This window comes from Phalacrocorax carbo, chromosome 2, assembly GCF_963921805.1.
Source record: "Phalacrocorax carbo chromosome 2, bPhaCar2.1, whole genome shotgun sequence".
NCBI classification, from domain to species: Eukaryota; Metazoa; Chordata; class Aves; order Suliformes; family Phalacrocoracidae; genus Phalacrocorax; species Phalacrocorax carbo.
This window is the reverse complement of record NC_087514.1, coordinates 144,711,710-144,727,031: the sequence shown is the minus strand read 5'-3', so window position 1 is coordinate 144,727,031 and position 15,322 is coordinate 144,711,710. Positions and strand designations below refer to the sequence as shown.

The following is a 15,322-nucleotide window of genomic DNA, read 5'->3' as shown; positions in this document are numbered from 1 at the left end:
TTTGTTGCTTTGATTAGCAGCATTGTGTTCCCATGTTAAGTTTGATTAAAATATTTTTATTTGCTTTAGTTCATTTGAATATTTTCAAATTGTAATAGATGCTGCATTGTTTACTTCTAGTTTTCAAGGGCTGAATGAATCACAATGAGCTACTATCCCTGTTTGCAAATACATCTGTTTCTTATGCAGATCCTGATTACTGCAACAAAGGTATTTGTAAGAGTAATGTTTGATTCATGCCTGTTAAACAGTTTATAATGTGCTGACTCAGTGACTGAGAGGAGACCAATCCCTGTAGACAGTGCCAAATTTAGTCGAATGTGTGCAAATGATGGATTTGCATTAACACTTGCTCCAGGTTCAAGCTTTAGTTCCTAAAAATTAATCTCTGTACTGTTGTTCTTACATATGTTTGCTTTTTACTGTCTGAATTCAAATTTTTCTACTTGTCTAGCTACTGCTTTGGCAATTTAAGGGGCCTTTTTCCCTTTGGTATCCCCTAGGTACCTCAAGTCTAAAGGACGAGGTGGAGGAACACTGGTTTTGAGAATCATGTTTCACCATCTCCAGAGCTGCTTCTGAAGCTGGATTGTGGGGCAGCACCAAAGTATAGGAGTCTTGGCTCCTGCAGTAGAAAATGAGATGCTTTGGGGTTGCTGAAATGCCGTTTAAGAATGTCCTTGCACCTAAATTTGTACTTGTACATCTCTCCATTCTTTGCATACTCCTGGTTGTTGGGGCCTTTATCTGCAATACAGTCTTAGGCAGTAAAATTAAGAGTGACTCCAGGGCTGAGTTTCAAGCCAAATTTGTGAGTCATCCAGACTGTTGACCATCTGGAACAGCTCCTGGGCTGGCTCTGAAGCAACCCAGCTGGTACTCAAGCACTCACTGGACTGCTCTGTGGACAAGCTCAGGCGTTGTGTGCCCAGCCCAGCTGCTGCCTTGTATTCTAGCTATCCTTGCACTAGTGTCACACACGTATCATGATACAAGATAGCCTGGACTCCTTCCTAAAAGGGGGCAGGCATTCTCCTCCAGAAGAGATGACATTTGATTGCAACCTGAATTCAAGCCAAGTTTTTGCTGCTTACAAAAATATAGCTTAGCCTGTGAGTATGGTACAGAACAGACGTAGCCTGTGGGCCTCAGATCCCCATAAGTAGCACAAGGAGACATATTTCTGTGTCATATAAGGGCGTTGTCAGGACACAGACATTATTTTTTGAAACACTTAGATAACACAGTTTTGAGGGATGTACCAGAGAGAAATAACTTTTTTTTTTTTAATGGATTGGGATTTATCTGAGTAGACAAATAGCTTTTGTCTGAGTCTAGACTAAGTGGTCATCCTTGGTTATCTACAATTTGTAAAAAAAGTTAGCTACTTTTAGGCATGGTTCTTCTGACCTTCTCACATGTTTGCTTTAGGAGAACTGTGCCCTCAGTTGTAAGTGGATTACTAGCTCAAAAGTAAAGATTTACAGTGACTTCATTCAGAGCCTTTTTGTCTAATGGAATACAATCAGGGCACAGTAATGATAGTCCATGTGTATTCAGACAAGATAACTCTGTATATAGCTTGATTTTGATAATGTTATAGGGGAAGCAGTAGCTGGTTCACAGCAATCTGAAATACTGAATGGTCATTAAATACAAAAGACTAAACTGTATTTTAAGGCACAACCTCAGAAACTAGGAATATGACTCCATCACACCAGCAAAGGTCCTGAACAAAGGTGATTGGTGAATTTCTGCCAAAAGAGATTTATCTAGGGAAAAAAAGCGCTATTTATTAATTTGGGTTTGTATCATACTTTAATGATTTTTTTATCATGAAAATCCTGTGCCACATGATGAAGGATTCATACTACACCGTAACCAATAAGCAGGGGTGGGGGATGTGTGTACAGTTCTTGCAGATCATCTGGTAAATTCAGCTTTATTTTTATAAATCCTGCAAACAGATGACCTAGTTTTAAAAACTAACATCTTCTCAAATACTTTGCCAGTAGACAAGTACGCTGTTTTGACTGAAAATGTAAGATCTTTTTAAGTTAGAATACTGGTCGTGACTATCCTCAGAGCCAGGCTAGCATTGGCTGCTGTAAGCTGGCCATGGCTGATTTTCAAGCTTCAAAAGCTTTGTTTCTATCAAGACCTCATCTGCGGACATTGATCATGTTCAGATCTGCTAGAGCATTAAAAAAAGAAAAAAGAAACCTTTAAAGATTGAAAGGGTCAAGCTCTGAAAGTGAAGTCACATTGGAAAAAAAAATCAAAAGTGGTGTTGCCAACATCTAGGTAGAAGCTGGCAGCTCCTACAATGCAGTGTGTCAAAGTCACTGCCTCCCACGCTGTTAAAGTTTAGGCCTAACTTAAAAAAAAAGTGTTTTTAAATTAATACTTTTAGAATTATTTTAAATTATTCTTCCTGATTTTTAAAGATCTAAAAATTATTGAAATGTCTCTCTCTCATCTCTCTAAGCATGGTTTTCCATACTAGCTCCTGTAATTGGTGCAGCATAGAAACAAATATTTCTATGAAGGAAGACATTTTCTCAGAGACTTTCAAACTTTCACAAATTCATTCTCATTCAACTTTCCTTTATGTTTATTAGAAAAATACAGAGTATCCTTGTTCTCCAAATATAACACATTTTTCTTTCAAAGTCAGTTTATATCTTTAACATTTATGAGGTTACCATGAGCTGAGGTAACTGGTGATCCAACATCCTAGAAAAGCATTCAGATGTCTCCTGTATTCCTGTCAGGCAAATCCTAGGAAGTGTTGGCTTTTTAAAGGTGACAATTATACCAGCTGCATCTTTCTTCATTATTAAAAAAAAAAAAAGTAAATCCATACAGTATAATCTGACATTACATTTTTTTCTACATTCCAAAGTAGACAGTATATGGTTTTATTTTCACGTAGAGTGAAATCCCTCGTGATATGAACCAGAAACAAGCATAAGGGAATGCAGATACAAGGGGGAAGGAGTAATGCCCTGCTTATGTATAAATTGCAAAGTTCATCAGGAATGACCGGTAAGGGAAGAGCATAGCTCATGAACATATGGGAAATCAGTTTACTTCAGAGAACTGAGGGTGAAAGGAAGGGATGTCTGCTTTTTATTAAAACCTGAAATGCATTATAATTGGCCTGAGTCTTTGCCCAGATGGCTTCTCTTATGCTGACATCTGCAAGAGTGTATATAAAGCAACATTAAGAAGCTGTCTCTTGTGACAGTGTGTACACATGTAATTCTGTTAAAAAGTAAGTCCTTTGCTATCTGTAATGTTGGTCTTTGAATAAGCATGCTAAGAAATTTAATTTGTTTAACAAAAGCTAGTTATGGGACATGCTTTTTACATGGAAAGTTTCTACCACATAATGAGAAAACTTTTTAGGGCCTTTCACCTATTTTTGTAGATTCTTATTCATTCTTCATCATAAATTCCAGTTTGTTTGTTTGTTTGTTATCTTTCAGGGGGAAGCACAGGGTTTCTTTTTCCAGTCCTTTGGGTTTTTTTTTCTGAAGTTTAGGTGTAATTGTTTTGAATTTTCACATGCAAATTTAAGGTGCTTTCCACGGAGCAGTAAAAAGCTTAAATGATACTAGAATGTCAATTTCCTATTAGGCTGGTGGGATGATAACAGTGATTGCAATGTAATATATCCATTAGTGTGTTCACTTGTATTGGTAATTCACAGGGTGATACTTTTTAAAATAAGCTGTCAAAATACTGCTTCTTTCTTTTTCAGACAACAGGAAAATTAAAGTCAATGGCACCAGGGAACCTATTGAGTTTAAGACAAATCAGTGGTTTGGGGCAACAGTCAAAGCTCATAAAGAAAAAGTTGTGGTAAGACTTATGCATTTGGTGTTCCTTTGGAGATAATGTTTATTTTTCTAAATTTGTATCTTTAATAGCTCTTTATATGTAGAGTATGGAAACAACTATGATTATGCCTGAATTATAAAACAGATGATGTATATAACTGAGAAAATGAAAGCAATCTATAAAATCATGTTGAACTGATCAAGTGAAGATGATCCCGCTACCATGTGAAAATACCAGAATGCCATATTGTTATGGAAGTCAATGATGACTTTTTTAAAAACAGTTAATGGACATATTTTATAGATACACAGTAACTGATAGCTATATCACAAAATCACAGAATCTCAGGATGGTAGGGGTTGGAAGGGACCTCTGGAGATCATCTTGTCCAACCCCCCTGCTTGAGCAGGCACACCCAGAGCAAGGGGCACAGGAATGTATCCAGGTGGGTTTTGAATGTCTCCAGGGAAGGAGGCTCCACAACCTCCCTGGGCAGCCTGTTCCACTGCTCTGGCACCCTCACAGGAAAGGTTTTTTCTCATATTGAGGTGGAACTTCCTGAGTTCCAGCTTGTGCCCATTGCCCCTTGCCCTGTCATTGGGCACCACTGAAAAGAGTCCAGCCCCATCATCCTGACACCCACCCTTTAGCTATTTATAAGCACTGATAAGTTTCCCCCCTCAATCATCTCTTCTCCAGGCTGAACAAACCCAGGTCTCTCAGCCTTTCCTCATAAGAGAGATGCTCCAGTCTCCTAATCATCCTGGTAGCTCTCTGCTGGACTATCTCCAGCAGTTCCCAGTCCTTCTTAAACTGGGGGGCCTGGAACAGGACACAGTACTCCAGATGTGGCCTCACTAGGGTGGAGTAGAGTGGGAGGATAGTCTCCCTCAACCTGCTGGCCACACTCCTTTTAATGCAGCCCAGAATATTGTTGGCCTTCTTGGCCACAAGGGCACAGTGCTGGCTCAGGCTCAGCTTGCTGTCTCCCGGCACTCCCAGGTCCTTCTCAACAGAGCTGCTTTCCAGTAGTTCAGCCCCCAACCTGTACTGGTGCATGGGGTTGTTCCTCCCCCAGGTGCAGGACCTTGCACTTGCTTTTGTTGAATTTCATGAGGTTCCCCTCAGCCCAGCTTTCCAGCCTGTCCAGGTCTCACCAAATGGCAGCACAGCCTTCTGGTGTATCAGCCACTCCTCCCAGCTTGGTATCATCAGCAAACTTGCTGAGGGGACACTCTATCCCATCATCCAGGTCATTGATGAATATGTTGAACAGGACTGGACCCAGCACAGACCCCTGGGGAACACCACTAGTGACAGGCCTCCAACCAGACTCTGCTCCGTTGATCACGACCCTCTGAGTTCTGTTGTTGAGCCAGTTCTCTGTCCACCTCACTGTCCACTCATCCGACCCACACTTCCTTAGCTTGCCGATGAGGATGTTAGGGGAGCCAGTGTCAAATGCCTTGCTGTGTCGAACGCTGAAGTCCAGGTAAACGACATCAACTGCACTCCCTTCATCTACCCAGGTAGTCATGCCATCATAGAAGGCTACCAGGTTGGTCAAGCATGATGTCCCCTTGGTGAATCCATGTTGACTACTTCTGATAGCCTCCTTTTCCTCTACATGCCTGGAGATGACCTCCAGAACGAACTGCTCCATCACCTTTCCAGGAATGGAGGTGAGGCTGACTGGCCTAGAGTTTCTCAGGTCCTCCTTCATGCCCTTTTTGAAGACTGGAGTGACATTTACTTTCCTCCAGTACTCAGGCACCTCTCCCATCCTCCATGACCTTTCAAAGTTGATGGAGAGTGGCTTAGTGACAGCATCCACCAGCTCCCTCAGCATTTGTGGGTGCATCCCATCGGGGTCCATGGATTTGAGAGGATCCAGTTTGCCTAAATGATCTTTGTCCCAGTCCTTCTCAACCGATGGTAAGTCTTCCATTCTCCAGATTTTCTCTTTCACCTCTGGGGGCTGGGATGCCTGAGGGTCAGCCTTAGCAGTAAAGACAGAAGCAAGGAAGGCATTCAGTAACTCTGCCTTCTCTGCATCCTGCATCACCAGGGCACCCACCTCGTTCAGCAGCAGGCCGCAGTTTCCCCAGTCTTTCTTTTCCTAAAGAAGCCCTTCCTGTTATCCTTGACATCCCTTGCCAGATTTAGTTCCAAGTGGGCCTTGGCCTTCCCTGTTGCATCTCTGTATACCCTGACAATATTCCTCTATTCCTCCCAAGTGGCCAGTCCCTTTTTCCACATAGTGTAAACTTCCTTCTTCCATTTGAGTTTTTCTAGAAGCTTTTTGCTCATCCATGCAGGTCTCTTGGCTTCTTTGCTTGACTTCTTCCTCCTGGGGATGCACCGATCTTGAGCTTGGAGGCAGTGGTACTTCAATATTCATGAGCTCTCTTTTAGACCCCCCTACCTTTTAGAGCCCTAGCCCATGGGATTCCTCCAAGCAGGTCTTTGAAGAGGCCAAAGTTAGCTCTCCTGACACCCAGGGTTATATTCCTACTTGTTGACCTGCTTTTACCACGCAGGATCCTGAACTCCACCATCTCATGGTCACTGCAGCCAAGGCTACCTCTTACCCTCACATCCTCAACTAGACCATCTCTTTTTGTTAGTATAGCAGTACATCTCGCCTTGTTGACTCTTTGTCATGGTTTAGCCCCAGTCAGCAACTAAGCACCACACAGCTGCTTGCTCACTCCCCCCACCCCTATGGGATGGGGGAGAGAATCGGAAGGCCAAAAGCAAGAAAACTCATGGTTTGAGATAAGAACTGTTTAATAATTAAAATAAAATAGTAATAGTAATTATGGCGATGATGGTAATAATGATTATGATAATAATAATAATAATGATAATATAATAAAAAGGAAAATAATGAGAGAGAGAAATGAAACCCAGAAGAAAAAGGAAAAAAAAAACCCAGAAGTGATGCAACCGCTCACCACCCATTGACCAATGCTGCTGGTCCCTGAGCCGCGGTCGCTGCTTCCCCCAGCCAACTCCCCCCAGTTAATATACTGGGCATGACATCATATGATATGCAATAACCCTTTGGCCAGTTTGGGTCAGTTGTTCTGGCTGTGCCCCCTCCCCTCCAGGCTTCTTGTGTACCTGGCAGAGCATGGGAAGCTGGAAAAGTCCTTGACTACTATAAGCACTACCTAGCAACAACTAAAACATCAGTGTGTTATCAACATTATTTTCATCCTAAGTCCAAAACACAGCACTGTACCAGCTACAGTGAAGAAAATTATTCCAGCTAAAACCATTATACTCCTCCATGACCTGTGTCAAAAAGTTATCCTCGATGCTCTGCAGAAACCTCCTGAATTGTGCACACTTTGCCGTGTTGCTTTTCCAGCAAATAATATCAGGGTGGTTGAAGTCTCCCATAAGAACGAGTGCCTGCGATTGTGAGGCTACTGCCAGCTGTCTGTAGAACGCCTCATTGACTTCCTCTTCCTGTCACGCGGCCTGCAGGAAATGCCCACAACAGTGTCACCCATATTTGCCTGCCATTATTTTTTACCCATAAGGTCTCAACTAGTTCTTACTCCACCCCTAGGCACAGCTCGATACATTCCAGTTGCTCTCTCACATAAAGAGCAACTCCCTTACCTCACCTTGCTGGCCTATCTTTCCTAAAAAGTATGTAGCTGTCCATCACAGCATTCCAGTCATGTGAGCTATCCCACCATGTCTCTGTAATTGCTATAAATATGCAGTTACATAAATATGTAACATGCTATAAAATATTTTGTATTATAAAGCTTTATTTGGAACGTTAAATGCAGAATGCAATGGAAGCCAAGATCCTATGCTGAAGATCAGTTAGTAAGAGAAAGCACTGACCTCTTTTGTCACATTTACATTGTTTTGGTCTGCTGTGTCATAGTCATGGTAAAACAGCTGCAAAGAAGTCATGATAAAAAAGCTCCAAGTCAAGATTGCTGTGAAAGCGCAATGTCTGTTTTCCAGTTTCACGGAACATTTTATCTGTATTGACAGGACCCCAACAGGGAACAAGTACTTTTATGGCTCAGTAAAGTAGTGGTGGTGCTGCTTATACACAGACATTTTATATTTACAATTTATGCATTAAGGTTTACAGTGACATGTCACTGAAATAATTGTGATAATTCGTTTGGTCATTAATTTTATTAGTTTTTACAATTGCAAAGCAATCATTTGTCTCTTGGGATTGCTTAAAACTTCCAATTATTACTTAAGAAGTAGTCAAAAGGGAAGAAATATCTAAAGGAAATGCTTTCCTTTATATGGATAATATACCTTAACCTAGGGAAGGATTTTGACATTAAACAGGTAATGAATAAAACGTCACCCTATTCTGTTACAGAGGTAAGTAAATGTAAAAATTCTAAAAAATGCTAAAAATAGCTGAAGATTTTTCATTTTCTGTGTTCTACTAAACAACCGTACACAAACTGAAATAACATGGTTCTGTACCATCATTTGCTGAGTCTTAATCAAGTGAGCAGAAAACCTCATCACCAACTGATGTGCTGTGTCTGTACTGACCAAACCTTATTTTGCTTCTGACCAAGCTTTGTTTTGTTTCTCTTCTTAGGCTTTCTGAAACAGAGATATAGTCAACACTTTTCAGGCAAAAATTTGAACAGTGAAGCCAGAAAACTTTGTCTTTTAAGCTTTGTAGACCGAAAGGAGAGAAAAAGAAAATGTCATCAAGCTGTCAGAAACTCTTTTTTAAACAACGAGGTTTTAGTAAACTGCATTAGGGCAAGGTTTATGATTATATGGAGCTCTCATTTCAATCGGTTTTGCTCAGTGTCAAAGGTACCTAAAATCACCCTCACAGGACACCTACCCCTCTTTGCTGCGCTTTGGTTTTGCCCTCTGTTTTAATCTGTAAGGTCTTCTAGGCAGGGGCATGTTAAGAGTCCCTGCTCATTAAACCATTTTTTCCAGAAGCTTTTATTTTTATGATAAGCTCTGATTAGCACAGTGGTTCATCCAACTGGAACTGATTGCAGAACAAAGGCTTATACAGTAATGTGAATAGTAACAATGCCTTGGCAGAGGTAGACAGGTTTCTGGTTGGAAAAGTAAGACAACATAGGACATGAATGAAGGATTTGTTTGTATCTTACAGAGGTAGGGAGAGGTAGTGTCTTCCTCCACCCCAGCCCCAGCCAACTGGAAAGTTTTAGGGCACAGGAACCCCTGACAGCGGGCATACGTGACAGCTTATCTTTTTTATTTTTCCAGTTATCTCAAGTACTTTCAAAAAACATAATGTTTCTTTCTACACAACTAGTATACCTTTTCACAGAATCACAGAATCACAGGTTGGAAGGGACCTCAGGGATCATCTAGTCCAACCTCTCTACGAAGAGCACAGTCTAGACAAGATGGCCCAGCACCCTGTCCAGACGACTCTTGAAGGTGTCCAATGTGGCCGAGTCAACCACTTCCCTGGGGAGATTATTCCAAGGGTTGACTGTCCTCACTGTGAAAAATTTTCCTCTGGTGTCCAATCGGAATCTCCCCAAGAGCAACTTGTGTCCATTCCTCCTTGTCCTCTCCATGTGACTCCATGTAAAAAGGGAGTCTCCATCTTCTCTGTAGCTACCCCTTAAGTACTGGTACATGGTGATGAGATCCCCTCTGAGCCTCCTTTTCTCAAGGCTGTACAAACCCAGTTCTCAGAGCCTATCCTCATATGGCAGGCTTCCCTGTCCTTTGATCATCTTGGTGGCCCTTCTCTGGACCCCCTCCAGCCTGTCCACATCCTTTTTGTACAGCGGGGACCAGAACTGTACACAGTACTCCAGGTGCGGCCTGACAAGCGCTGAGTAGAGTGGGATAATGACTTCTTTCTCTCTGCTGGTGATGCCCTTTTTGATGCAACCCAGCATCCTGTTGGCCTTCTTGGCTGCAGCAGCACACTGTTCGCTCATGTTGAGCTTCCTGTCCGCCATGACCCCCAGGTCCCTTCCCACAGAGCTGCTCTCCAGCCAGGTGGATCCCAGCCTGTGCTGCACTCCTGGATTATGTTTTTCCAGGTGCATGACCTTACACTTGTCCTTGTTGAACTTCATAAGGTTCTTGTTGGCCCACTCTTCCAGCCTATCCAGATCTCCCTGCAGAGCAGCTCTCCCTTCTGGAGTGTCTGCTTCCCCACTCAGCTTGGTGTCATCAGCAAACTTCATCAGGCAACACTTGATCCTTTTACCGAGGTCACTTATAAAGATATTGAATAAAATTGGGCCCAATATTGATCCCTGGGAGACTCCACTTGTGACAGGTTGCCACTTGGAAAAGGAGCTATTTATCACCACCCTTTGGGTGTGGCCTGTCAGCCAGTTCCCCACCCACTGCACAGACCACTTGTCTAGGCCATAACGCATTAATTTCTCCAGGAGGAGGCTGTATGAAAGGCCTTGGAGAAGTCCACGTAGACAATGTCCACCGCCTGCCCCATGTCAACCAGGCAAGTCACTTTGTTGTAGAAGGCCACCAGATTTGTCAAACACGATCTGCCTTTAGTGAAGCCATGTTGGCTTTTCCCAATCACGTGCTGCATTTGACTTGTGGTGGCCCCCGGGAGGATTTGTTCCATAACTTTCCCAGGGATTGAAGTAAGGCTGATGGGCCTATAGTTACCCTGATCCTCCCTCGAGCCTTCCTGCAGTCCTCTGGGACATCCGCTGTTCTCCACGACTTCTCGAAGATTATGGAGAGTGGCCCTGCAACAATGCCAGCCAGCTCTCTCAATACCCTCAGGCGGATGGCATCAGGGCCCATTGATTTGTAGGGATCAGGCTCCTGTAGTAATTCATGTACTAACTCTTCCTTCACTGATGGTGGGTTGGTGTTTGGGTCACCTGGCAATTTTGTTCCCAAAGCCTGGGACCCGACAGTGTTGGAAAAGGAAGAGGTGAAGAAAGTGTTGAGGACCTCTGCCTTTTCAGCATCACTGGTGATTGACTCTCCTATTCTGTTTAACAGTGGACCTATGTTTTCCTTCTTTTTCTGCTTGTGCTTGACATACCTGAAGAAACCTTTCTTGTTAGTTTTGACATCTATGGCCAGTTTTAATTTGAGCTGGGCTTTTGCTTTTCTAACTGCGTCTCTGCGCACTCTGGTAATGCCCTTGTAGCTCTCGATGGATAATCCTCCACTTCTCCATCTCTAGTATGCTTCCCTTTTGGATTTGAGTAGACCCAGGAGGTCATGGTTGAGCCATGGGGACCTCTTGCTCCACTTACTTCCCTTTCCTGTATAGGGGATAAACTGGTTTTGTGCTTCCAGTAGAGAGTTCTTGAAGAACTCCCAGCACTCACTACCTCCTTTGTCTTCCATGGAAGCTTCCCATGGAATCCCTCCCAACTGAGCCCTGAGTGAACTGAAGCTTGCTCTTCTAAAATCCAGAACCCTTGTCTTAGAGCTGACCTTCAGCATGCTCAGCAGGATCCCGAACTCCACAATACTGTGATCACTGCAGCCAAGGCTATCACTGACTGAGATATTACACAGCAGGTTTTCTTGGTTTGTGAATAGCAAGTCCAGCAGTGCCTCCTTCCTGGTTGGCACATCTAACATTTGTATGAGGAAGCATTCCTCTCTGCATTCCAGGGACTGGGTGGATGATCTGCGAGCTGCTGTATTGTTCTTCCAGCATGTGTCTGGGTAGTTGAAGTCACCCATCAAGACCAGGTTCTGTTGGCCAGAAGCTTGCTTTAGTGCCCCAAATATTGCTTTGTCGGCTTCATCATCATGGTTAGGAAGTCAATAGCAGATCCTTATGTTGTTATGTTTGTAACACCACTACCGTTAACAAAGAAGATTAAATATCAGTTCACTAGCCAAAACTTATTTAGGAAAAACCTGATCACTCAGAGAGTGTGGAGTGCATTACAGCTGTGTCATCTCTCCAAAGATTTGAACCAGGGGTTTGTAAGAAGGCAGACAGTCTGATGATTGTGATAGACAATACGACACAACACGCTGACAAATCTTCTGCTAAGTAGAATTATAGCAGTTCTGCTGCAATGGCCATTATCTTTAGACATATCAGGATGGAAGTAAGAATGTCTGCAGCCGCATATATGTGATCTACAACTTCAACAGTGGGATCAAGACCTGTGCAATTAGCAGTAATAGAGCAAACATATTACTTGGGAAGCAGGATTAGAGTAGTCCCTGACAGATTTCACCTGCTAAGGGCTGTAGGTAAAAGATCAGACTCTGTTTTTCAGGTTATAAAGAAATTATAAGAAGCAGTTGTCCTGCATTTTCTTCTGTCAGTATGTTATGATCATTGCTGTATGCGTGATACAGTACCAGAGAGAATCCTTGTACACTGTTTACTAAAAACTAGATCTCCTAGATGCGTGAGTGTATGAAAAGTATGTGTGACATCATTTCTCTTTTGATAGGCTTGTGCTCCCTTATATCATTGGAGAACCCTTAAAGATAGCCCTGAGAAGGACCCAGTTGGCACCTGCTATGTAGCAATTCAGAACTTCAGTGCCTATGCTGAGTATTCACCTTGTCGCAACAGTAAGTATTAATAGAAAAAATCCTGTGCTGGAGGAATTGATACTGCACTCAACATTTTAATGCTTTCAGTCTTCACACAGTCTTTGTTGAATGAAGATTACTGTATGACATTATTGCATTGGATGAGGGTTTAAAGAAAAATTGGCATTAAATTATATGCCAGCAATTGGATGCTTTATTGTATAATTGAAAGAGCAGAAATTAAGTAAATTAAGCTTATGGACTTACGATGATGAGATATAATTTGTTCAATTTATATAGCTTTAAAATGGCTTTAAAACAGATCTATGTAAGAACCAGACAGCACTTTAAACCAATTATTCATGTCTATGCTGAGTATAAATCTCTCATCATAGGATCACCATCTGAAGACCAGACCCTGCACAGAAACACACAAGCCTGTGCCACCATTTATGCCAATGTCATCCATAATAGCTCCTCTGTGAAGGACTTCAAGCATGGAAGAAAGCCATGCACATTAGCATTGCTGCTCCACACTCTTCTCTGTGCTATTGTGAGGATGTGGTAGTCATCTCTGGGCCTTACTTCTTCTTCTCCTACTTCTTACTTCTTCTAGGGAAAAACTACTTGCGTATTTGGAGCCAAGTTCAGTTACCTAGAAGTCTGCAGAAAATGCCACACACTAGATTATATCACTTGTTCATCCTGTTCAGCATCCTGTGCCTAAGTGTTTATGTTTATTAATATCCTCATTACCTCAGTGCTCCAAATTACTAAAATCAATATGAAGTATCCAGTGACTTTACTGAGCTTTGAACTGGGCTAGGTCTATGGCAGTCTCTGCACTCACAGATCAGACAATTGTTCTTTCAGTTACTTTTCTAATGTTAATGTGTGTAAGACAGCAAACATGGTGGGCTCACCTATCCCTTCCAAGGGAAACCCTCACAGCAAAGCTGTGATGTTGTTGTTTAGCTGAGGTGGATAGCTGTTTCAATTTGCATGTGCTAGCCAATAACAAGGGAAGTCTGAATGTAGTTCCTTGTCACAATACCCCTTGTACAGAGACCCTGCTATTGCAGCTAGCATTCTTGCCACGTGCACACGGGATAATTTCAAAACACGCTTTTTAGCTGTTCCTCTACTGCAAACTGTCCTCCTACCTTTGAGTTTCTCATGGATTATTTTGCCAAGAATGTAACAGGCATTTTACAGAAAAATAGACATTTACTTTGCACAATTAAAAGGTCTCTTTCCTGTGAAGATCTAGAGACAGTATCATATCATGTAGTTGGATTTTCCTGACGTCTGACAGATGTGTGATAATGTAGCACAATAACACTTTCCATGGCCACCAGAAAATCTGTACACCTATAGCAGTGTGATACATTCACCGTTACTCTGTGGCTTTCCTTTTCTCACATTGTAGTATAGCTCTAAACTGAGTTGTGCTACATCTGTCTTTTAAAGCCCAGTTCTTGTCCCTGGATGGACAGGTACAGAAAGAAGCTGGATCTGTAAGAAACAGTGACCTTAAGATCTGCTTCATGTGCTTCTGATGTCTCAGTGGGGCTTTGCCAAAGGCTTATGCCATTTGAAGAGAGAGTTCAAGTGGCCATTCCTGCTCTCAGTCTCCCAGTCCTGCAGACATCCAGCATTCATAGGAAAGCCCTAAAATGTATGCCAACACACTTTGTATAATTATATAAGGATTTGGGGTCTAGAAATAGAAATGGACAGAAGCAGGGAGGATGTTTTTGCATGTACAGATGTGCATCCAAAGTTGCATGCCTGTCCTCATTGAGCAACTGTGTATCAGTTAAAGAGCTGGCCCTTGTGAAGGACATGTGTCCTTTTCCCTTGCCGTAGCACAGATAACCAGGATGTTGTCGGAACATTGAGCCATGCTGACCCATCCACTATATCAGCATTTCTGAGAATGCCTTAGTAAGCACTTATTTTTGTGCTTATGGCAGAGCAGACTGTGGTGACCATTCTAGGATTTCTTGTTGTTTACTTTTGTATTGCCAGCCAAATTCAAACTGAATCCCTTGTGGTTGTTGCAAGGGTCCTTCCTTGGCAGTGAGAGGAGAAAGTCCCAAGTAACTGGTCCTATTTTTCAAAATCTTCACAAGGAGGCTGCATGTTCATGGTCCTGTAGAAGGTCTTGATCTTTTCACATATTTTGGTAGTTTTGCATTTGCAGCTCCAGGAATGTGTAAGCTGTCTTCCACATGCACTGTGAAATCAATAAAATGCTTCTACCTCCGTAATTGCAGGCAATGCAGATCCTGAAGGACAAGGCTTTTGTCAAGCAGGTTTCAGCTTAGATTTTTACAAGGTGAGATTCTGCTTCTGAAATACTTTGACCGAATGTAATTCTGGTATATTAAGCACTGTCTCAGTGATGAAGAGTTTATCCCTGTGCTGTTGCACATGGAAAGTTTCATTAAGTTGTTGCAAGGTCTCCACTCATTTGCAAGCTTCAAACTTTCTGGTTTCATTAATAAAAGAAATACTGCAACCAGCACCTGTTTATCTCTTTGCAACTCTCCAATCTGACTCTGCTCAGTCGATCTTAATTGATAATTAGATGAAAAATTGTACATGTTTCTATCTCAGTGTGTCCCACTTACAATGCTTTCCAGAGACCTGACTTTCAGGAATCAATGGGCAGGGACCAGATAGTTTTTAAAAGTTAAAATAGCTTGTATAAAGATGCTTTTGAAAGCAGACTAGTCATTGAGTAGACTGTTCTCTTGTGGAGGTGAAAATGAAAGTGCTTAAGGGAAATAGCTAGTTGTTCTTATATGCCAAGAGGGTCCAGAAACAATATTGTGGGCCAAAGAATAAACTTTGCAACTATTGTTGTTACTTGCACCATTATTACAGCACCAGGACCTCACGTGACTTTAATCACTGACATTGTTTTCAGTGTTCTGCAGCTACATTGTTA

At 42.2% G+C, this 15,322-nt stretch overlaps 1 protein-coding gene across 3 annotated transcripts in view; it reads left to right on the top strand.

The window, feature by feature from the left end:
- ITGA8 (integrin subunit alpha 8) overlaps positions 1–15,322 on the top strand; it is a 127,008-nt gene that overhangs the window by 7,978 nt on the left and 103,708 nt on the right. For all 3 annotated transcript variants that reach the window (XM_064444700.1, XM_064444699.1, XM_064444698.1), the window contains exons 3-5: positions 3,767–3,867; positions 12,282–12,405; positions 14,646–14,707. In XM_064444700.1, coding sequence (XP_064300770.1) covers positions 3,767–3,867; positions 12,282–12,405; positions 14,646–14,707 — 287 coding nt within the window. The remainder of the gene's footprint in view (positions 1–3,766; positions 3,868–12,281; positions 12,406–14,645; positions 14,708–15,322) is intronic.